This window comes from Phyllostomus hastatus, unplaced genomic scaffold (assembly GCF_019186645.2).
Source record: "Phyllostomus hastatus isolate PE091 unplaced genomic scaffold, TTU_PhHast_1.1 phas_contig_209, whole genome shotgun sequence".
Taxonomy (NCBI): domain Eukaryota; kingdom Metazoa; phylum Chordata; class Mammalia; order Chiroptera; family Phyllostomidae; genus Phyllostomus; species Phyllostomus hastatus.
In genome coordinates, this window is record NW_025333735.1 from 18963594 (window position 1) to 18987877 (window position 24284).

Below are 24284 nucleotides of genomic sequence, written 5' to 3' on the forward strand. Positions count from 1 at the left end.
ATACAGAGAACTGAAAAAAAAAATCAAAAGAATTTAAACACAACTTTGAATACAACTGCTCTATAACTTGAGACTAGATCTTGAACAGCCCTCAAAATTACTAGGTGTTTATTTCTCCTTATCTATCCTTTTTGCTGCGGTCCATTTTTCTTGAAATTTCTGAAAACTAAAAGGAAATATGGCACATATTATTGAGAAACTAAAAAACTGACCTTCCCCAGACTCAAAGTAATTCCTATGACAATGTTTAGAGAAATGTCTCAGACCTAACATACCCCTCTCTCCAAAAGTTGCTGTAGCAGCATAATTAAATAAACAAAAGGCACTAGAACTTTGGGCACACTTACACCCAAAGGCTTATATTTTCACTATGCATTTTAGCTATGTCTATATATGTACTCACATACTGTATTTTATATATATGTAAAACCATATGATATAGCACTGCATCACACCTGCAAATATGGGACTAGAACATTTGGAAATATATGTATTTCCACATATATAGGGTTTTCAGATTTAATAAATAAAAATTCAGAACACTCAGTTAATTTTAAATAAGTATATCCCAGTTATTTGGAACATTGCATCCAAATATTCCACAAAAAGTTAGATTTCAGTCATATACTCATATTGTGTCAGGTTTAGAGATCTTGTATATTTTTAGACTATTTTAAACATTCAAACTTTTTTTGACAGAGACCTTGCTGGTGAGAAATGCAATAAGATGTGCAACTGTTATTGGAGCTTCACAATTTTATTTTATGTTCTTGATGCCTTTCCCTTTAATCTGGCTATTACTAGAGATAAGCAAATAATAAAAAGGCACTTTGGCAGATTTGGGGTGCTGGTCTGATAATTAAATATCGGAGAGGCCTTTTTCAACAGATGACAAATCATCGCGTAGCAATTGAGAAAAATCAAGGAATTAAGGTACACTATTTAGTGGTTCTTTCATTTTTCCATCTACATGTTGTAATACTTTTTCTGTGCATGATGGCTAATATTTAACCTAAGTTTCTAAAGCCAGTTTTAAGGCCATGGGATGTTAATGTGAATCCAAAGCAGATGACTAAGGTCTTTTCAACCATTTCACAGACAGAAGTTCTACAACCTATTATATTTTCAAATTAGAAATCTTACCCTGGCCCTGGCTGGGATAGCTCAGTGGATAGAGCGCGGGCTGCGAACCAAAGTGTCGCAGGTTCGATTCCCAGCCAGGGTACATGCCTGGGTTGCAGGCCATAACCCCCAGCAACCACACATCGATGTTTCTCTCTCTCTCTCTCTCTCTCTCTCTCTCTCTCTCTCTCTCTCTCTCTCTCTCTCTCTCTCTCTCTCTCTCTCTCCCCCTCCCTTCCCTCTCTAAAAAATAAATAAATAAAATCTTTTAAAAAGAAAAAGAAACCTATATGTAACCTTAATTAAAAAAAAAAAAGAAAAAAGAAATCTTACCCTGGATCAGACCCATGAACTATCCAGTCTAGTGTCCTCTCCTGACTAGTGGGAAGCAAGACCTGTGCTTCAAGACTATCTGACTTGAAGGCAGTGATGCAGAGCAGACAGGGAAATCACCCCCAAAACACTGTACTTTCCTTTCTTGATGCTCTTTAAGAACTGATTTCCAATTTTATTCTGTAAGATCTCCTAGGTTGTTAAAAATCCTGAATTAAGCATTGTCTTATTAAAAATACCAATACTTTTTGCAAGCAGAAATATTTACTATGGCTTGTTTTAAGATGGCTACTTTACCCACTTAAACATGTCACATGGCATGTATTGTGTTAAATATTAATTATATTGATTTCAGCTAGGAACTTTCACAAGCCCCTGAGATAAAAGATGATGAGTTGCTTCAAAACCTGTCATGGAAATCACTGCTTCTGGATTGGCAGTTTCCCAGGGCTGGGCCAGTCCCCTGGTCTGGAAATTTTCAAGATCTACTCTAGGGACCTTCAAATAAATAAGGAAAAACCCTGGGCTACACAGGTATATTTTTTCCTTCCCTAAAAGCCAATATGTATCTGTTCTAGTATTTTGGTAATCTTTATGCTAGAATACACACTTTCAAATTGAGAAGATTCTGCCATAGGTTGGAGATTTGAAAATAATTTTAAACCATAAAGGATATAAACAGCAATCTTAAGCAATTTTATCATTAAAAAGAGACAATTATATTTGCTTTGTATTTTGATTTTCCTATAATTAGCTACCATAATTTAGAAGAGATAGATGGATGCTTTGCACAAAAATGGTCCCCAAGATATACAAGGGTTTGTTGGGTTTACAAAGGCTTATAAAAGTAGTTTCAGAGTCGGATGCATAGGTCAGACATGATGTAGATGGGGTTTTGGTTATAGGTTGACCTTACCAGTAGGGTCTCATTGCATTAAGAAGACTCTAACGGCAGACCCGACAACATTCTTGCATGACATAGGATCACCCGAGTATCCAACTGGGTCTGGAAATAAAATCCTGTACTATAACTTAGTTTGAGAAATTGGACAAATTGTTGAGTTTCTTGGAGACTATGTTTTCCCATTTTTAAAATGGGAAGGTTAGAAATAATACATGTAAAGTGGTTGGCAAGGTTTCTGAGACCATTGTAGGACTTCTTGTTTATTCAACAGGATTTGTACTTGAAGCTGTTTTGTTTCTGCATTTTAAAAGAATATGAGCTCATGCTAACTTCTTCACTTGCGTTTGCATTTGGGTGGAGGTTTCGGTTGGCTGTTTGGCACCTAAACTCTTTTCTTCTCATTGTTGACAACAGCTGGTGTAATGAACTACTTAATTCCCACAATATGCTCTTGCAGGTGTGATGCAGTGCTATATCATACAGTTTACATGACACAGGAGTTACTCGTGGAAGTCCTGGCTCGCTGGTTGACGTTTACATTATTCACCAGTCTAAGGAGTGTAAACCAGAATTGCCAGAAAGATAGATAAAGCCTGTCAAGTGAAACCATAACTCAAAGTGGCCTTGTATTGAAACTGTATCATTAGAAAAGCCTGTTTGGAGATGTCCAGCTGCTGCTCACTCTATCCATTCATGATCCCATGACTTAGCTAATTTCTTCAAATTAAGAGACTTTAGAACTCTTTACGTATTAACCAAAGGCCATGGATGTCCACAAATTGCCTGACAGAAGGATAATTGCTCCAAGCATGTATTTTGCGCAGATTTCCACAGTTGAGGTCATCCCAGTAACACATCTGAAGTAACCGAATATGTTTGGCTGGGGTAGGAGTGAGAGGAGTATCAGCAATATGTCAGGAATGAAAAATATAACCAAACAATGGCAGAATGACTAAGCTGCTAGTCTCCAGACACAACAGATATGGAGCATGGCTGAGTTTCAGACACGTGTTCATACATACGCTTTCCAGCTGAGTATGCAGTAGCTATTGCCAGTCTCTGAAGGGCTTAGATGCTTATCCAAAGGAGGGCAGACTTTTCAAGAGAAAGGTAAGCCGAATACCCTATTGCCAAACCAAACAACAGAAATGTGCTTCACAGTTCTGCTCACAAGGAAAGAGCATTTGTCCCTGTTGACTTTGTTCTCTGTTATCTGACTTTGATTTTGGGAAAATGCTCAGGAAGCAAGATTTCACTGCTTTGAAGCGTCATTGTGAACCAAGTGGTGGGGTGGGGAGTGGGAGGGTGCAGTTCTCATTCAACCTAACAATTAGAAACACTGGAATTAAGCTTGGAAAGCACCCGCATGGTGCAATGTAAAAGGAAACCGGATTCCTGGGTTCTAATGGATTTGCAATTAACAACATAGCTGGGCCAGGACAAATTACGTTTCTGAGCCTCATGTAACTGATCCAACAAATATCTATTTGAATGCCTACCAGATGGCTAGCATTATTCTAAATGCTGTAACTATAAGAGTGAACAAAGTAAACACAATTCATGTCCCCAATAAACTTACAGTCTCAGGGAGTAAAAACTAAGTTTTACAACAAAACCCCCAAACCATAAACTGTGATAGCAAAATGTAAAACAAACAAGCTATTGAGTTAGGATAATGAGAGAAGAGATAACATCTGAACCAAGGTCTGGAAAATAAGGATGCTTGGCCAAGCTCTAGCTTTACAGCTCTGTGATTGTATGTTGTGTTAGCAAATCATGTAGGAATATAATAACCTGTCAATTTACCTTTAATTCTGAAAGCATTTGACTTTGGAGCAAAGAGTAAGATTTGATCCTAAGCATCTCCATTCAGTACCTGAAGGGTTTAGATAAATCAATTATGTCTCTTGCATCCTTTTTTCACACTGAAAATCAGGATATAACACTTTTCTTGAGGTGAGCATCATATGAGATAATGCAGGTGAAAGCCTACATCAACGAGAATGGGCTCTTCACTTGTGTTTCTTTACCTGCTGCTTTGGATCTAACAACACAAAAATAACAAACTTGTATACACTTAAAGAGAATGGCTCTTTAATGCTCTGTCCTGCCACCACAGGAAGCTGTGAGAGCAAATAAGCTGTAAGTGAAGAAATGAGCCTTTAAAACCCCTGCATTGCCCCATAATTAATGTTCCTCAGGCAGAATCAAGGACTATGGACTTGATCTGGGCAAAGTGATTAACCATTTGAGCATTGTTCAAAAAAATAAGTTAATTATCAAAAGTCCCCATGTCAACAAATTTCTTCAATGACCAAATCAAGTAGAATTGCAGAGAGCTTTTCAAAATAAAATCAACCCAAAATCAACTACCACCAAGGGGCAAAAGTCTTCAACTGCTTTTCACTTCTCTCATTATAATAAAGAGACATAGAGCTGTGCAAAACATAAAGTCTCAAAAATTCAAAACGTGATTTCAGACCTGAAGAGCTTACAGTCTGGAGCAGATATAAATAAAACCCCATATAACCAAAATGTTACCTATGCATTATCTGTGTCACTGGGCAGAAATAATCTAAAGAGTAGGGATAGGGTCAAATTGAGATCACCGTCTTGATTTCAATGTCCTAAGCTAAAAGCTCTGCTAAATAGCAGAGAATTCAAGCACTGACTATTTTTTCACCAGCTGGTAAAACTCTCAAATTTATCACCTTGAGTTTCAGAGAAAAGAAAGGAAGAAATGGCAAAAAGTTGAGGGCAGTTATACTAATCCCAGGGTTTTTACTAAACTTTTGCATTGGGATTAGTGGAAAAGCAAAGAAGTATCAAGAGCATTAAAAATGTTCATGCTCTTTAATCCATTAGTTCAATTTGTGGGAACCTAACCTAAAAAAAAATCAGATTGCCTTTGTAAGATGAGATTTTTTTTTGCTGATGACATATATCTCTGAGTGTGTATATGTTTATATATGTATGAATTCAGAAATTAAAACAGCAAAAAGTCAAGGAAAACAACCAATACCAGGAGTGTTTCAAGTAACTCACAACTCTTTCCTGCTGGATTTTGATCACAAAATTTTTAGGAATACTAAATTAGTTCTCTTTTCTTGAAATGATTAAGACATGTATAGCTTTTACTCAAGAAAGGTAAATGGACAATGAGAAAGTTAAAACACGATGCTAATGAAGGAGGGGACATCCCACATCTTTCTTAAATTTAATTAGCCTTTTGCTGATGGTGAACAGCAAGCTGAATTTGTAATCAGACCTGGATTTTAGTTCCTTATTCTTCCACTAATTAACCCTACCACCCTGGAAAAGTCATGTCATAATACAATTATTTTTCATTTAGATTGTGTTTTATATTTTATATAAAGATATTTGGGGTACATTAGATAATCTTCGGTTTTTATAATCCTCATCAATAAAATGAAATATTCAAATAGATAATATGTAAGGCTCCATTTTGGGCTTAAAGTTGTAGGATTTTATCTAATGCAACCATGTAAGGCTATAATCAGAAATAATATATTTAGATATTTTGAGGTCTGATTTATCACCTTTCACCATCCACACTGACCAGTGACATTAGATAGTTATCAAATTAACACTTCATTTTGCCCTCTCTGATCAGTGTTAGCACATAGGGTTGAGTTGGTAAGATATTTTAACTTCTTAATATTTTCTTGTCAAAATAATTAGTTAAAAATTATTTTTTCAGATCTCAAAGGCCAAAACCTCTCACCCTAAATCTAAATTTTAATAACTGGTTTAATCTTTTTAACTTTTTATCTGTACTCAAACTTGATTTTGATAATGGCTGAAGGTTATAACATTATGCACTATGCTGTTCTCAAGGAGTGAAGGGAACTTGGCCATTTAAAGTTTTTAATGATGTTTTTTAAAATTGCCATATTTTGAATAGCTAAAAAGAGATGAAATTGAACCATGAAGATGAATTGAATTTTCTTTTCAATAAATTCACTAAACTTCAATCTTTGAGGGCTTTATGTTTCCAAAGTGGTATGTTTTTGAGTTGCAAGTAATTAGCAGAAGGAAACGTGACTGGTGAACAGAATTGCATGGTTTTATAGCCTTTAAACTCTACTCCATAGAGAGAAACATATTATCAGACACTTCTTAAGGAGAAAATTATTATCAGGCATTTCCCAAAACAGAAACAAAAGAAACGGGAGTTTTATGTCTTTTTCATTGCTAAATAACTTAACAGTCCTTTCTTTGTGGAAACACTTGGCTACTTTAAAGTAAATCAAACAAAGGAAGTTACAGTAAAATATCCAAGAGACTAAACAGTTTGGCAGCAGTTGAGGGAAACATCACGTACGAATGGGCAAGACAGCGGGGCTGGCAGGTCCCTGAAAAATGCTTAAGTGGAGGGATGTGGCACGCACATCACCAAATGGCAGTGTCTTCAAGAGTGTGAATCTACTGACTATGGTGTAAGTTTGTCCTGGCATTTTCTGATTTGCTAGGTCCAAGCTTCTGGGAAGCTGAGCTCTCTCTGCTGGCAGAGCACACTTACTTAGAAGTAAAAGATTTTGGAAGAGTAAACTCCACCCTTGGCTTTTCTTTCATAGAAAACAATGGCATAGATTTGGGGAGCCTTTAGAATGAGACATGTTCTAAAAAAAAAAGACAAGAAAGAAATATAAAAAATGTAAAACAAATATTTTTCCACTATATACTGTAATGCTGTTTTTCAAAACTAGTATTCTAAAACTATATTTGATACCCTAAACATAATTATCTGATTTTTTTTCTTACATGGAGAGAAAGGCTTCGACATATTTACCCCTGGCTGGTGTGGCTCAGTGGATTGAGTGCTGGTCTGAAAACCAAGGGGTTGCTGGTCTGATTCCCAGTCAGAGCACATACATGCCTGGTTCTCGGGCCAGGTCCCCAGTAGGGGTCGTGTGAGAGGCAACCACACATTGATGTTTCTCTCCCTTTCTTTCTCCCTCCCCTTCTCTCTAAAATTAAATAAATAAAATTTTAAAAAAAGTAAAATGACTTATTTATCAGGTTTTGAGAATATATGATGCTCTTTTCAGCTAGCAGGAAGTATAACATTCAAAGACAATGTTCCCTCACTTCATTCCTGCTTTTTTCTAGAGATTTGTTCACTTGGGGACTTTCAAGTGAGTTAACAGAAACGTTGGAATAAATGGATCAGAATTCAGTGAAGAAAACTGTTCTGTAAATACTACTGTAAAATATGAAAATTAAGCAAAATCAGATTACGAATCAAATTTATTTCAAAGCACTAGAAAACTTTCAAAATATTTGATTTGTTCAGTTTTGATAAGATTAGAACTGGGAATACTGACTTATACCATCAATAATACAACTCACATTTATTATAGAAAGAGTAACTAAAAGGACATCGATAAAGAATAAACAGCTTAACTTCCCTATCATCTGTGTTTGAAGACAAAGTCCAAGAAAGAAGTTTACTTGTTGCTTCCAGGTAATTCTGTCATATTAATTATTACTACAGAAGGGCCACCACTCCTCTGTTTTGTGGTCATGTTGCATGCATAAGAAAAGGGCAATAAATAATGAAATTGCCCCAGTTATCTGAATGATAAAATAAAAAAAAAGTATAGCCTCTCTCCATTTTCTCTTTATTTGAGGGGTTGGAGAAAAAGGAGAATTTGAGGATAGGCTAAAGTCTTTTAAACAAAGCTTGACTGCCTTATTTTAGGTCACGTTATACAGTTTTGGGAAATAAGTAGCTTTGAATTTAGCAAATTGATCCATAAGAAGTAGTAGATTCATTTAATATTGTTATTTGCAGTTTTACGCTTGCTTTACAATCATTTTCTGTAAGTATAGTTATTCTTCTTTCTCTTCTAGTTAATGGACACTGCTTCCCAGCCAAGAAGACTGAGCTTGCGGTGATTCGTGGTTGTTCTAATAGAGGTCCAAAATAGGGTAACTGCAGATTAGGATTTTAAAACAAACCTAACCAGTGATGGCTAGATTTCAAGAAACCATGACAAAATGCCCTTATGAGAGATATTAAATACCTCTATGTTTCTATATTTACCTATCCCATTGGGATCACTGATGGTGAGTCAGATGACCCCGGCTGTAAATCCTGGTTCTCTTCTTTACCTAAGGAAACTTATTTCAAGTCTCTAAGCCTCACTTTACTCACCTGCAAAATAGGGATATTAGTACCTGGTTTGAAGAGTTGCTGTATTAACAACAGAACATAGGCAAGGAGTTTAGTACAATGTCGGTGCACATAGGACTCACATAGTAAAATTAGGTCGGTTGTTTACTATTATTATTCTATCAGTATATGCAAGAGTTGACGGAGACCATGGGGATAAGCTTCTTCAACTATTTTGTTTTGTATATAAGAAAGAGGCAAAGATTCAAAATGATCACATTGATGAAGATAGTACACCTAAATTGAGGCAGAGCTAGAACTCAAACTAATGGCTTATTCTCAGGCTCTTTCACTTTCCTGTCTCTAGTTCTATATAAATCTAAGAAGCAAGGAGAGAAAAGTTAGATCAAAATATACACGGGTCCTCCACTAGGCTATCAGGACTGATGTTCTGCCCTCTAATCCAGGGTCATCTCTAACATTTGCATAGCCACATACCATAAGCATAAATGTATAAAAGATTTAAACTGAGCTTCCTCCAACACTCCTATCCTGGCAGATGCCCCTTCCTACAGCTTGGAGGACCAGATTGAATCTGAATTCCTAAACTCCTTGAATAGGATGGAAAGGGGCGGAGGGTTCCAGCTCCTGGACCATGCCCTGCCCCATTTCCCCCCATGTCCTAACAGCACCAGGGACCATATATGTGGGCCTTTGTGCACCCTTTGCCACAGCATGCAAGTCCAAGCTCCTTCCACACAATCTCTCAAGCTAAATGCTGCCTCTTTGCTACTCTCTGGGCTTAACGGTATATATTCCTGCAGTACATCCAGGAAAGAGACCTGTCCAGTCTTCCAAAATGGGTTCGAAACCATTTAGGCAGAGAAGGTGGACATCCAATGGCTGCAGTGTGGTCTGGAGTGGGGAGCACAGCTGGTCCCGTGGCCTGGCAGATTCCTGCTGGAGCAGAGTGCAGCTGGAGGAAGAGCAGACTTGGGCTCTCTTAAATCGCAGTTGAGGAAAAGGACACCTCTTGCCTTAAGGTGATACTGCTCTAATTATGTCATTTAATTTTAGGCAAAAGTGGAATTAATTCCTTTCAATAATCAGCCACCTGGCTATCATCTTCCTGACAGAGTTCTAAGATGAATCTTTTGATCAGTAAGATGTACACTCTTTTAGTTCTGCTGGATCCAATATTTCTCATACTTATTGATTATTCATCTAGATTCAACCACACCTGACTTTAAGGTAATTGTGGCAGGTAGACATGAACAGAGCAAGGACAATAGGCCAGGCACAAGTCACCAGGACAGAAAGCCCCAGGTGCTTAGCAACAGGCAAAACTGAGAAAACAAGGACCTCATCCCTAGGGTGACCTTTCTGCCCCTAGCATACCACTGGTCATTTGGTTTAGACATCTTGATCTTTCATATCCCTGGTCATGAGTTCAAACTGTCCCCTGACCTTTCCTTCCCAGGTATGTTGCTAGCCAGGTAGTAGATCCCCTCCAAGGAGGAACAGGGGACCAGAGAATAGCCTCATGTGACTCCCATACAAGTCCTTGCACAGCTACTCCCTTAAGCATTAAGCCTTCAGGACAACGAGGTTCTGATCAGCATCAAATAATCTTAGGAACAAAGCCTTGAGTCAGCTCACCACAAAAGCAGAGTTTTGGTCAAACTAGACATAGCATCTAGACCTCGGAGGTGTTTCAGTTCCAGGCCCAGGAAAGCAGTAAGGCCAAGCACAGTGATGCCACTGCTGACATCAGAACAAGCTTCAGTGACCAATGACCCCATACCTTGGTGCCAGCCAATCAGTGGAGACGATAACCCTGAAAGAACACACCTGAGAAGCTGATGACTATTCCACTGAGATCCTCCCCTGAGACCTCCCCTAAGGCCCATCTTCAGAGAAGGAATAAAATCCCTCAGGGTGAAAGACCCAGCATGCATTTTCCCTCTTTCTGGAGCACAGCTACACCCTTTCCTCTCTCCTTCCCTGAGGTGTGTTACCTGTGCTTTTCTTTCTCCTAAGCTCCAAGGGCCCTTCTTTTGCTCCGTAATTCATTTCCTGAGCCCATGCAGCTCAGCTGGCTCATTTTTTTTCTACCTCTGTGACTTTTTAAATAAACTTTTGCCTTCTCTTTGAGTTCCTTGAGACTCTGAATTCTTTCTCAGTGAACTCAAGAACTGAGACTGCTGAACCGAGGTCTGGTCTAACTCCACCAGTAACATTCTGGTGCCATTCCACTGCTAACATAATCAGTCTACGCCAATCACATTCAAGTGTCCTGAAGCTTTGGTGTCAGGTGGTTCCAGATTGGCAGAATTGTGTACGTTTATCCTTCCCACCCAAGAGCATAGGCAATTAGTCTATTAGCTGCCTTTATGTTTAGCACTCCCATAGGGCCACACTTGAGCAACTGGAAAAATAGCCAGGAGGATTCACTTCCCCTGTGACGGTATTGGTAGCTGACTTCACGATGCCTTTAGAGAAAAAGAACCATCTATCTAGTATTCCTATCTTATAGATTTTCTAAGCAAACATTTACTGAAGTGCTAGGTCTTGATGCTTCATTCTAAAGAGAGTGTTGATATTATTAGGGACTGTTCTTTTCAACAACAGAACATCCATTTTCCTGATAGGGCTCAAACTTTTCTATTACACACAAAACATCCCCGGGGCAAAACTAGTCTAGAAGGAAAAGGATTGTGGAGGGTGGTAGCTAGAACAGTTTGGAGTTGCTTTAATATAGATCCTTAATGAATACCACAGCATGTTCATCTTTTGTAAAACATTCAACATGCTGGCCATGAATGACTCCTCTGACATTTTTCACCTGAAAATCTTAGGCAAAAGACTGTTTCCCTGGAAAAGGTTTCCCCTTCATCATAGGTCACAACTATGGCTCACTGGGATTGTTCTGTGTTGCTCCTTCCTCGGCCACTGTTGTTGCAACTCTGTACTTTTCTGATTGCGTCTGTCAGGAAGGAGACAGGAAATTCTAGTCACTCTCACAGCAGCTGCGCCATTCCTCCTATCCTCCTCCAATGACTTCAGTTGGCTTCAGTGACAAGCGGGAAGGAACTGAGCCACAGTGAAGGTCAGGAAGACAGGTCAGTGTTTATGCCTGTTGGGCTGGGGATCCTGCTGAGGCTATTTGGTTTCTTCCTTTCTATACTGTTTCTCTTTCCGTTCCTCTTTTTGTAATGCAGAGACAAAGCATCCTGTTTTCAAAACATCTGACTGTTTTGCCACAGAGAAACTCATGCTCTGATGCATTTCACTGAAGTATGAAACAATTCCTCTAATTCAGGAGGTGATAAAAGTTGAAACATCAAAATTAATGAACAAATCTAAGAAGGCAATCTGCCGTTAAAGTAAACAGCTCTAACAGGTCCAACTGAACTTGGGCTGCTAGTAGAAGGTTCACTAAACATCCTTTTCATCTTGAAAAACAATGTCATTGCCTCATAAAAACTTCTGCTTAATTTATTTTTAAATAAATTAAGAATTTATTGTAATTCTTGTTGTAATTCTTGGGGGGAAATAATCTGTGATATTAACCCACCTAGCTGCGCCTTTCTTTATAATTCTGGGATTCCATTTGACCTGTGGCCAGCATGAAGGACTGAGGGAAATCTAGGCCAAGAAGACTTATTTTTTTAAGTCACAGAAACAGTTTTGGCCCTGGCTGGCGTTGCTCAGTGGATTGAGCACAGGCCTGCAAATCAGAGGGTTACCGGTTCGATTCCTAGTCTAGGGCATATGCCTAGGTTGCAGGCTAGGCCCCCTGTGTGCCGGCGGCGGGGTGGGCGGGGGGGCATGTGAGAGGCAACTACACATTGATGTTTCTATCCCTCTCTTTCTCCTTCCCTTCTCCTCTCTCTAAAAATAAATAAAATCTTTTTAAAAAGACTCAACTTAAAAAAAAGAAACAGTGTTGTATCTAACTCTCTGGGCTCTGAAGCACGCTTGGGAAAGTCAGTTATGATGATCTTTGAGTCACAGTTTTCTTCAAAATGTAAAAGGGTTAAGAAAGAACAGCAAACGAAAACACACAACCCTACCCAGATGAAGTAAATATGAAAGAGTTCTTGCTTTTCCTCCACTAGACACAGTCAGCTCTCTACCAGCTACATATAGACAGGCATATATGGAATTCCCAGGCACTCCTTAAGCAAAACACTGGCTCTCTCATCACCATGCTTAAGTAAGTTCAGAGGTTGCAAAAAAGAAAAAAAAAATCAGTAGTCATTTAGCTGATCAGATCTAGGGACACATAATTTTTTTGCAGAGATACAGTATATGGCATTAAGAAGTTACCATTTATTGAACTTCTACTACACATTAGATGCTTTGCTGAGTGCTTTAGATGCATTATCTCACTCATTCACAGCAACCCAGTGAGGTAGGTACCACATTTCTCCCTGTTCTACAGATGAGAAAATTAAGTCGTAGAGCAGTTAAGCTGGACAAGGTCAAGTAGCTAGTAAACTGCAGAGACAGGATTTGAACCATGATCTTTTGACTCTAAAGCCTATGCCATTTACATACTGCCTCAGTACAAGATCTTCACAGTTACTTTCAAGTCTGTATCTCAGAGATCGCCGTTGCTCCTTGGTTGAGTGAGGGTAAGCAAAAGATGACCAAATAACACTACACAATAATGAGAGTGATGATGATGATCATATTTTCAAACAGCAACTAGGATGGAATGCCCCAATAATTTCAAACTTTTAAAGTTGAATGTGAAATTTTATTTTTACCATAGATCTATAACTGGTATAGGTTAACTTCTTTTTAGTGACCACAAAACTAGTATTATATTATGTTATATTATATCATACAATAGTATTTTAATGTGTTATAGATTAAATTTTACCTGAGACAATTATCTAAATAATCAAGACTTTGTGGTGAGGGAGGTAGCTGAGAGTACAAAGCGTGAGATCTTTTCAAAAATTGAAATTGACTTCAGTCGTCAGCTGGGCATTGCTCATCCACCAGCTAATTGCTTTGCCCTTCAACCTTTCCACTGTAGATTTAGAAAATAGGTGAGGCTACATGCCTTCTACTTAAGCCAACTGCATCAGAATTAAGGTTTAGCCCTTTCTTTAGGGTTAGCTCTATTCAACTTTCATTGCTTCCTGCACACGACATCATAAAGAAGGATCGGAAGTCTGAAGTGATTGGAATTCTTACCAGGAGAGACACAGTCTCTGGTCTCAGAGTCTTATCAACTATGACACTAAATATAAAAATTTCAAATAAATTGCTAAGACAGACAATGTTTAATTTCAGCCCTCCAGACACAAACCTATTTAGAATCTACAATGCATCAACACTTGAAGTGAAAAAATAATACCAATTTGCAGTTTCTCAATGAGTATTCTACTTCCCCCGCCCCCTCCACCTCCCCCCCCCAGGTTAATCACCTACTTTATCTTAGTGACTCCAGAAGAAAATTCAGCATGTTCTTTATGGTGAAACCTGCTGAGACTCTACCCTCAGATATTGGATCTTCATCTTGTATGGGTATCAATGACCACAAAAGGCACAGATCAGTATTTGCTGATGCTCTAAAGTGGGCTAAAGCATGTGTGAAAATACTCGTACATGGAGTACAGGGCGGTTTGGAGAAATTACGAAGTTAAGCTCTCCTCATGGGGAAGCAGTTAATTGAGATTTACGACAGCCTGGAAAAACCCAGAATTTAGCCTTCAGCTGAGAACTTCAGAGAAAAATCAATAAATAGTAAAACCTCAAACCTTTTCTTTATTTTTTGACTTGAATCTGAATCAAAATTTAAGAAAGGAGCTTTTTTATTTTTTGCCCTTGCATTATGCAATAAATCAGGAGTAAGAAGAGTCCCCCCGCCCCTCCTCCAGGACCTCCTAAGGAGGCAATACTTCCCCTGCTCAGATCCTCTGATCCTCTGAGCAGAAGCCAGCAAGCCTTGGTAGGAAGGTGATACTTTTGACCCCAAGAAAGAAGGAGAAGGGACCCACATTCACTACTGTACCTCAGGGCTGGAAAAGGCAGGGTGTGGGTATGGAGTAAAATCTCTTCCCAGCCCCAGAACCATAAGACAATAAAACAATACCTGAGGCTAGTACAATTAGAGGTTCTGAAAGTGTGTACCTATGAGGGTACAATGCTAAAGCTTTCCATATCTAGGTATGTGTACACACACGGAGTCTCCAAGGGAGAAATACAAGCAAAAAGCAACTCTCACTACATAAATTAGGAGTGTAAATCCAGATGTTAATTAAACAAATGATATAATGACACATAATTACAGCTTTTCAACACTAAGTTTTGTCTGGCATTTATGTACAACCATCTCTTTGCAGTATGGGTGAAACTTGGTTTCAAATGATTCCACACTGAAAAGCAGCAAACTTTTTATAAAAAACTTTCCTTTTTGGAGACCAGGTATATTGTTTCCTTCCTTTTCTTTTTTTATCTTAGCCATGCCAGCATCACAAAATAAATGTTAGAAAATCCCAGAATGTCCAGAGCAGAATTTCAGAATTTATGAAAGTTCAGAGGAAACTATTCTTTCCATTGATATATGAAGAGCACAGTATTTTTTCATAAAAAAAGTGAAACACCTGATTGCAATGCCACATTTTATGTATTTTATACATTTTACCCTATAAATTCATTCAGAGTTTATCTTCCTGGTAATTGTTTTTAAAAGGGCTTTCATTTGTATAGTGTTCATGCACTTTATAGACATCTCTCAAACGTATTCCGAACAACATCAAGAAGAAAGAAGTTTGGTTTCTGGGAGTTAAAGCACACCGCGGATTTTAAACTCTTCTGTAGTATCCAGATACAGGCAAAGTGTGGCACTTGGGGACAGAGTCTCCCAAGGTAGATGAACAAACCCATTCTCCTGTCGCATCCTGGGTGCACCTCTGTCCTAGGCAGAGGCCAGGGGAGGCCAGAGCTCCCTGCGCAGTCCCCCTTTCATAAATAAAAAACGGTCATCTCTTACCTTGTTAGAAGCCATCTCACTGACAGAACGGTAGGTCTGTATGGTCTCTAGCTGGTCTAAGCACCAGTCCAATTCCTCCAGCGTTTCCATTGCTAATTTTTGATAAGATTCTTCTGCAAACAAACACACAGACATGTAGTTAGGCTGGAGCGGCTGCAGGCTGTCCATAGCAGAGTCACTGTTGCTGCTGCTGATCCCGGCGCTACTGAAGGTGGCCCCGTGCTCTTTCATTATTTGCGCGCCGACTCCTTCCTTCCAGCACTCTCCACCAGGAGAACAAATCACTGATCGCTGTGGTGCCCGTGCCAAGTTTTCACCCCCCTGCCTGGATGAGGTGTCCGTGATCTACCAAGAAACTTCCTCTGAGGAAGAAGGCGGGGAACCAACCGTCTCTTACAAGCTCATCTGCATACATGCGTCCTAAAACTAAAGGCAGAAGCAAGTTTTCTCAGGCTGTGTCTTAGTCATCCTGGGGCACTTTAGGGTGCGTGATGTCATTTCTGAGTGTTTACCGTCTAGAGGAGAAATGAGGAAAGCGTTTTCTCATTTTACTGTTCTTTTAAATGATACAGTCAGTCGAAAATTGGGGGGTGGGGGTGGGGAACTGACAGAGTCATTGGAAAGCAATGGGCAGTCATTCATTCCGGGGAATGTGTGCCTGTTGGATTAACTTTTAATTCAGCAGCCAACACTGACCCGCACCAGGGAGAGGCATAGACTAGTCATCCCTTCTTCTGAATCTCTCCTCTAAGTAGGGCCAAAATGAAGTCTCCGTGATAAGACTTCAGCCTAAGAGAGACTGTCTGGAGTTTTATGTGAACACGTTTATTGGCAGTTTATTGGCTTGGGAGTCCGGCAGCTCTTGTTATACTAAACAAAGCGAAAACTTCTCTGCAACTGCCAGGATCACAGGGAAATTCTGAACCGGACTTTCAGGTGGAGCCAGATGCAAACGCTGCAGATTTTCATCTTGATTCAAGTCAGGGGCTCTGATTTGTTCCCTGTGGGAATCTAGACTTTCTGGGACTATTTCTCAGTGCTCCTTAAAAATACTGTTTTTAAGATCACGTTTTAGCTGGATAATAAAAGCCCTTTTTAAGTGTTCACAACACGTCATTCCATACCCCAAAGTTTGGGAATCTAAATTAATAATTAAGGTTACTGACTTAAGAAGCCCATGTTAGTAAACACTGAATGGATTTTACAAATGCCAGATGAATTCATGGTGCTATAGACCATTACAAAAATCAGTCAGACGTTCCTGTATACCTGACTGAATTTGTGGGGCAACACATCCGTGAACTCTCCCAGTCTTTCCAGAATGCGAGTGATAGGCACCAATATAATTAAAAATCTTACATGGAATTCTATTATGAAGAAAAGACTACACACATTCCTGTCAGACTTAGAATACATGTTCATAGAGAAATTTGGGGAGGACCATATAGCTTTTTACTTGAGTAAATTTATGTGTGCAGCACTCACAGTTGACACAGGAAAGGGAATAAACAGGAGAGTGATGGCAAGTGAATAGATTCACTTGCTCACAGATGCGCATTTCAACGAATAGATGTTGTGTTTATTCCCCAAATATGCCTTCCTTTCAGGAGAAATGGTGGGGGGGTGGTTAACATTCAATATCCTGTATGTCATACTTTAAAAAATCCACAAAACCACTAGAGGTGACTTCCTCTATTTTTTTTTTCACACTCAAAAATGTGCAGACAAGAATTGAGGTGTTTTCAGTAAAACTCATTTTAAGCCAGACTTGCATTACCGTCTCTCCTTTGTTCCTCCTCAATTTTACAATGCTGCATCAACAAGAAGCATCTCCTCACTCACTCTAGTGTGTCCAAAACACCCTGTCTTCTGTTTCCTTCCTCAGAGCACTTCTTCCAAGAAAGCTTTTTCTAAAGTGATAGAACCCTCCCATGTTCATTCCAGGGCTCTTATAAAAGAAAAAGTCCAACCACTTCCCAGCTACCTGGGCTTTACTACCTTAGGGTCTTCCACATCACAACTCGTGGTTCTCAGTGGCTAAGACTGACCATTCAGCAGGATGGTGGGGAGTGAGCAATTTGCTCAGAGCCTTTTGAATCAGCTGATATGCAAAATGACTATAAGATGATATATCACATTTTTCCTGCACTAAGAGGAAAAAGGGGATCACATTTTCCCACTCATACTTGACAAAAGAAATACAGTAATTATAGCAGCAGAAGCACTGAGGAATGAACAGGACTTTTCAAAGATCCAGTTAAGTGTTGCTACCACAGGTCATTCACTGTCTATTGCAGCAATTTGCAACCTGCATGCTGCAAGAGGCACAATGGTGTGACGCAAGAACTTATAAAACACACAATACCTGACTCGTCAGGTGCACTGACCTCTTTTCTCTTGGTCAAATTTAAAAAAATGACAATAGCTAACACAACAATAACTGTCTGGTGTGAATGAATCAAAATTATACCTATTTTTTTGTCTGTTTGGTAAAAAATATATTTTCTGGTGTGTCACAGGATTTTAGTAATTAGTTTCTGTGTGTCATGAGATGAAAAATCATTGGTCTACTACACAGAGCAAGCACATATGTACTCCTAGACCTGGTGTAATACTGAAATGTGACAGCACCTTATTCCACTGCCCTCTCTTATTCTGGCCAGCCACAATATTTTTTAAGTGAAATTATTACATTTTGATGTTAATGAGGATTTGTTCCTTCCCAGACACTAAACAAATACTCAAGACTCTCCTTCTGTTCCATTTTAAAGCCTGCTTATCACAGTAACTAAGAGGCACAGATGTCAGAGTGGGCTAAGTATTGGAGCATTTGGACTCCTGCTGATCATGGGTACAGCCCAAGGAAAGGATCAGTGCTGCTTGGGACTGACCTTCATGTTATAGCTTTGCAGTACCAGCACTAGATCCAGAGTTCGGTATCTAGCAGATACTCAGTAAACACTGGGAAGAATGGAAATCAGGGTGCTTGCCCAGGCAGTCTGCAAGTACATAGGCACCTACAGGCCGAATGGAACAACTGCAGCCCTGTGGAAAGAGCACTGGCTTTGGAGTGAGGCTCATATATTTTGACTTTCTCTTCTATTAATTGCTGTGCGATCCTGGACCTCAATTTCCTACATCCCAAAATAAGGATACAAATATTTATCTCATAAGGTTATAATGGGATTAAATGAAATAAAATATATAAAGTGTCAGTATGGTAGCCAGTTCTTAGTAGGTGATTGATAATATACAGCATTATAATTAGTAATGGCAATCAAAGTAAACCAAAGGCCTGGCTTTTGGGGGTGAGGAGAAATGGGAAGGAAGAAAGAAGAAGTGCATAGTCAAGGGTTTTTATGGTCAGGATCAGCGACAGAATTTGTGGGGCCCAGTACAAAATGAAAGTGTAGGGCCCTTTGTTCAAAAGCAGGAAGAAGTGCTGTTAAAAGTAGTAAAGTATAATGCTTTTCCTTTCTTCTAGAGTTTATATCTTGATCTGTTATGGTGTTATTTTTTTTTCTTGAGTCGTTTATTTAAAATAGTTCTAGATTTATAGAAAAGTTGCAAATATAGAGCATTCCCACATATCCCACATCCACTTTTCCCTATTGTTAACATCATACATTATTATGGCACACTTGTCACAATTAATGAATGGCATGGTGTGTTTTATTTACTCTTTAATGTAGCATGGGGATATACTGAGGAGAGTCCAGACCCTCATAGGACTCTGGAAGCTCTGCTCACCAGATGCTGGGGTGTGTTTACCTTCCAGCTGCCATGCTGATGTACTAGGACCCAGCTAGGGTCAGGCTCTGGGAAAGACACACATCTCCCCTCCACACGGTACCAATGTGCCAATGCACAACAGAGGAATAACACCTAAGGGTATTACAACCTCTGCACTGGGACATGTATATACCTGTATCAGGGGTGGACAGAGGCTCACCCCCACCAAGAGATTGGCCTCTGTTTACCATACCAATCCAGGGCCATGGATAAATGTTACTTGAAACTTTGCAAAGTACACATGTCCAACTCTTTGAGCCTGGACCCAGGCCCCCACTGGGAATGGATGTCAGCTGTGGTCATGGGTGACTGTTGGGAACTGCCCTGCCTGTTTTCAGAAGCTGTAACCCCCACTAAGGCTAAGGCTGAGGGAGTGACCTTGGACCGTAAGCCACCGAGGAGACAAAAGCTTATCTCCCTGCCGGGAGCGCTGCTTCTGCTGCTTCATTCATAACTGAACCCCAATGCTTGGTCAGTTAGCCAATGACGGGTAAGATTCCCCAAGGTGGGACCAACCTAAGACAGGCATGACCATGTAGAAGGCCCCCAAGGAAGGACTTGGGGGCTACAGCAAAAGGGGGTGATGGACCCTTGCCCCTTAGCTTTGACAAAGCCTGAGTCTTCATTCTGTCTGTGAGGAGTCTCCTAATCTCTTGGCTGCCTTACTTCCCTTGTTCCACCTAAGCCTGAAACAATGACAGAGGGTGGTGCAGCCCTGTGCTGGAAAGGGCAGGTTCTCCCCAGAGATCAGGCCTAAGAAAGAATATGCAAAATGTTGTGAAAAATGCTTTGTTTAGAATGCTCTCAATTAAATGATAAGGATCCAAACAAGAAGTAAGTTCGTTCCTCAAAGTTTTACAGCTCTTTAGCTATCTGACCCTGACTCAAAATAGGCCCTCAGAGTTCTTTGTTATCCATTGTTTGATCCTTACTGCCTGGCTATGATTAATGAGCTTTACTTGAATTCTCATGTAAACAAACCCAATGAAAGCCCATTGAGGAAAAGGCTCTTAGCCCTTCTCCTTCGAGAGATTGGCCACCTTTCCTTCCCAAGCAGATCATGTCTTGGTAGACTTATTCTCATTTGTGGCAGCCGGGGTGGGGGGGCCTGCAGGCAGAGTCCCCCCTACAGGTGACAGCAGGAAGAGGGATGCTGGGTGAGTCCCGGGGTGCCAGGGGTCAGGGAAAGGGTAGCTGAGAACACATTCAAGGGATGCAGGCAAGTGGCAGAAGACAGAACGGCATATGAGCCAAGGCTCCAAAGCCATTGGAGTATAAACTGTTGTCCCATCAGACTTCACTTAAAAGACTTTTAAAAAGCCTGGCTGGCATAGCTCAGTGGATTGAGCGCGGGCCAAGAAACAAAGTGTCGCAGGTTTGATTCCCAGTCAGGGTACATGCCTGGGTTGCAGGCCATGACCCCCAGCAACCGCACATTGATGTTTCTCTCTCTCCCTCTTTCTCCCTCCTTTCCCTCTCTAAAAATAAATAAATAAAAAGAAATTTTTAATTAAAAAAATTGTGCAAAAAAAATGAAGTTTAAAAAAAAAGACTTCTAAAAAGCAAAGATGAAATTATTACAAGTTTCAAGACAGAAACTGTGAAACCCTTCTGTGTGGGGGTCCTGTGCTACTGCATAGGTTGCCTGCCTATAAAGCTGGTCCTGTTTCCTGTCTTGCATGAATGGCTCTGAAAAGGAACAATGCTTAACACCATGAAGCAAGTCTCAAGGGGATGAGAACAGGTAATGGAAGAGTGTATGGTCATGAGGTCAGCCCTATTTGTCAAAAGCTTCCAGAGGGAAGAAGAAGGAAGGAGAGCCAGCCTCCCTTCTACACTTCCTCTCTTTCCCTCTCACTCCAACAGAAGTGGCTAAGGAAAATTTTCTTCCTGCTGCAGATCTGGTAAGTATTGCATTCAATCCTGAGAAACAGGAAGAGAGAATGGATGATTAATTATAATTAATATTAATCTGGAAATAATAGGTGGCATTCATATAGCTCTTTTCTCAAAGGATCTCCAAGTACACTATTCATTAATTTTTGCAACATATCTGTGTGACAGGCACTGAAGAGGTATGATTATTTTAATTTACCTTAAGGCACCAGCTAAAAAGTGTGCCTTGGTTAGAGTTAAATTATTAGAGCAAGATTTCTGGCAAGACAATACCTTTGTCTAAGAAATAGAGGATGTAGCTCAGTGCTGAAAATACATGTATTCCCAGAAATGCTGCATTTAAAGTGACATCTTATCCTTGGGTCTTTTCTACTTAAAATTGCATAATTGCCTTCCTAAATGTTGTCATTTCTGGAGGCTACACAATATTTACTCAGAACACCTGGTAGTTTCTGGTTCTACATCTGGCTTTAGTGGGTGACCTCAGGTGAGTTACCAGAGTTTGCTAAAACTAAATTTCTTTTCTGTGAAATGAGAGGGAAAAATACCTTCTTCTCACAGGGAAGGTAGAATAGGAGAATACACCCCAAATCAGACTGAATATTTTAAGTATTATGAACATTTGGTAAATATTACATTTATAAGTGGGACAGAGGTGCGTTATAGAAAGTTGGAAAATTATAGAGAAGCAAATGTTTGAAATGATAAACATTTTACCGAGCAGAGATCACCACGGCCAGCCCCTCTGTGCACATCCTTTCCTGCATGGATGCACATGTGTGCACATGTAGGTGTACAATCACAATGAGATCACACTATCCAAACTGTCGAGTAATATTCTTTATATCAATTATCTCCCTTTTTCTGTTTTAATAAATTTGCATTTCAGCTAATAGTTAGGTTATATTCCTAATTTCTCCAGTTTCTTTTTTAATGCAAATCCAGCAGAAATGTGTTAGCAGAAATGTTGAGAAGGAGAGCTCCAGGGAAGGGTGACAGGAAAAGGTAATGGGAAACCTCGGCCTGGCCACAAATTGGTCTCTGCTCCTAGTTTGAAAACATGGAAACAGATTTCAGCAGTTATGAAGTCAGTGCCCCAGCTGGTAACAGACCTCAGGTGCCCTAAAAGTTTCCTTCCTCCCTCTTTTGTTTGAGTGCGTGTGTGTATATGTGTGTGTGATAACAATATTTAACATGAGATCTGCCCTTTTAACAAAATTTTACTTATATGATTCAGTATTATCTATATGCACTATACTGTACAGTAGATCTCTAGGACTTTTTTGCCTTGCATAACTGAAACTATGTACCCTTTAACCAATACTTTCCCAATCCCCTCTCCCCCCATCCATGGTAACTATCCTTTTACTCTGGGCTTCTACAAGTTGGACTATTTTAGATTCTTGATACAAGGGGTCATTCTGAATGTAATTTTAACATAGCTCTGTATATACCAGAAATGTATCTGTTAAGTTTTCCCTATTTTCTACCCAAAAATAGTGCATAGGAAAGAAATGTAAATAACCTTTTGTTTATCTGTCACACATAATCAGACTCTTTTCCAACTAGAGAAGGTGATAGCTATTCCCAAGGTTGTGTGGTGGTTAAATCAATCAGAACAACTGGCATGGGCAAAAACAGAGATAAATCTCATAAACATAAATGTCAAGCAAAAGAAACCAGATATTAAAGAGTGCATAAAATATGATTCTATTATAGATAGTTAAAAAAAAGAATCTACTATATTATAAATCAAGATAGTGGTTAGTGATTGGGAAGGAATTTCAGGGGGCCACATATGGGGTTGGCAATGATCTATTACTGGGTTTGGGTACTGGTTAAGTGGGTGTGTTCATTTTATGAATATTCACTGACTTCTACACTTGTGATCTGTGCACTTTGTCTGATTTTCCAGGTAGGCTTTCAACAGATAGTCCCATCTAGGAAAATCCCAGTTTAAAAAAACAAAGCCCAGGATTTCTAAAAACACATTTTTCTTCTTTTGTTGAACTATAGCAATGGGTATCAACAGAATTTAAGTAATTCTCACACAGCTGAAAAACAACCCCCAAAAGACATTGACCCACGAGAATTCTACCACTGAACCACCAATGCAAGGCATTGGTTTTGATATTGCACGGGCCAGGAAGCTGCTAATAACTCAGAATTCACTGGAACATATTGGAGCCTGACCCCGCTGTTTATAAATTCTGACTTTTCTTTACTAGCAGTGTGATCTTAAACAAGGTAAGCAGCCTGACTGTGCCTCCATTTCTTTACCTGTAAAAGAGGAAGATGGCATAAACTAGCTGTGAGAATTCAGTGAATCAACGTATGCCAAGTTGGCACAGTGGCTGGCACATGTCAGGCACTGTTTTGTTCCCCCAGCTCTCTCTCTTTCTGGTCCTGGTCACTTTTCCTAGGGGTAGATTGCCACACATTTGTTAGCTGAGTTGGGTGGAGTTTTGCTCTCGTGCGTGGGAGGACAGCACGTGGCCAAGCAATCCTAGTGTCCCTCCCACCTCATGACCTCAGATAAGAAACTGCCTCTTGGTTAGAGTTTATTGGTATTCTCTTCTAAAATATAGATCTGGCCTGGTATATCATTCTGCTTTCATCAAATCCTGACTGACACACCAAATCAAGGGACCTTCAGCTGTGGAGAATTGTACAAGAAAGCTATTTGGTCATTCATTCATTCTATAAAAGTACACTGAGTGTCTACTATGTGCCAAGTCTGCTGCTGGGTGCTGGGTTGCAGCAATGGACAGGACACATCAGGAGTGGTATGGTCTATCACCCTGAATGATTAAATGGAAATCTCCTTTGCTATTCTCCAGAATGGTCAATCTGTGAAGCTGGGTGCCTTACTCATTTCCTCCTCTCTCCTGCCTCCCCACCCCAACCTCATACAGTACCCTTGTGAAATTAGAGAAATGTGCCCTCTCTTGGCAGACAGTTTGGGAAGAGATCACACAAAATGATGCATGAGCTGAATTTCAGCTCCCCTCAACTGGCTGAGTACCTTTGATCAGTACCCAAATGACACAACCACCTTATGCAAGGGCCTGGTGGCACATGCGTGT

The 24284-nt window shown here is 39.8% G+C and overlaps 1 protein-coding gene across 2 annotated transcripts in view; it reads right to left on the minus strand.

Moving 5' to 3' along the window:
- Nucleotides 1-24284, minus strand: part of PDE4B (phosphodiesterase 4B) — a 422721-nt gene that overhangs the window by 23938 nt on the left and 374499 nt on the right. For both annotated transcript variants that reach the window (XM_045835392.1, XM_045835393.1), the window contains one exon: nucleotides 15511-15623. In XM_045835392.1, coding sequence (XP_045691348.1) covers nucleotides 15511-15623 — 113 coding nt within the window. The remainder of the gene's footprint in view (nucleotides 1-15510; nucleotides 15624-24284) is intronic.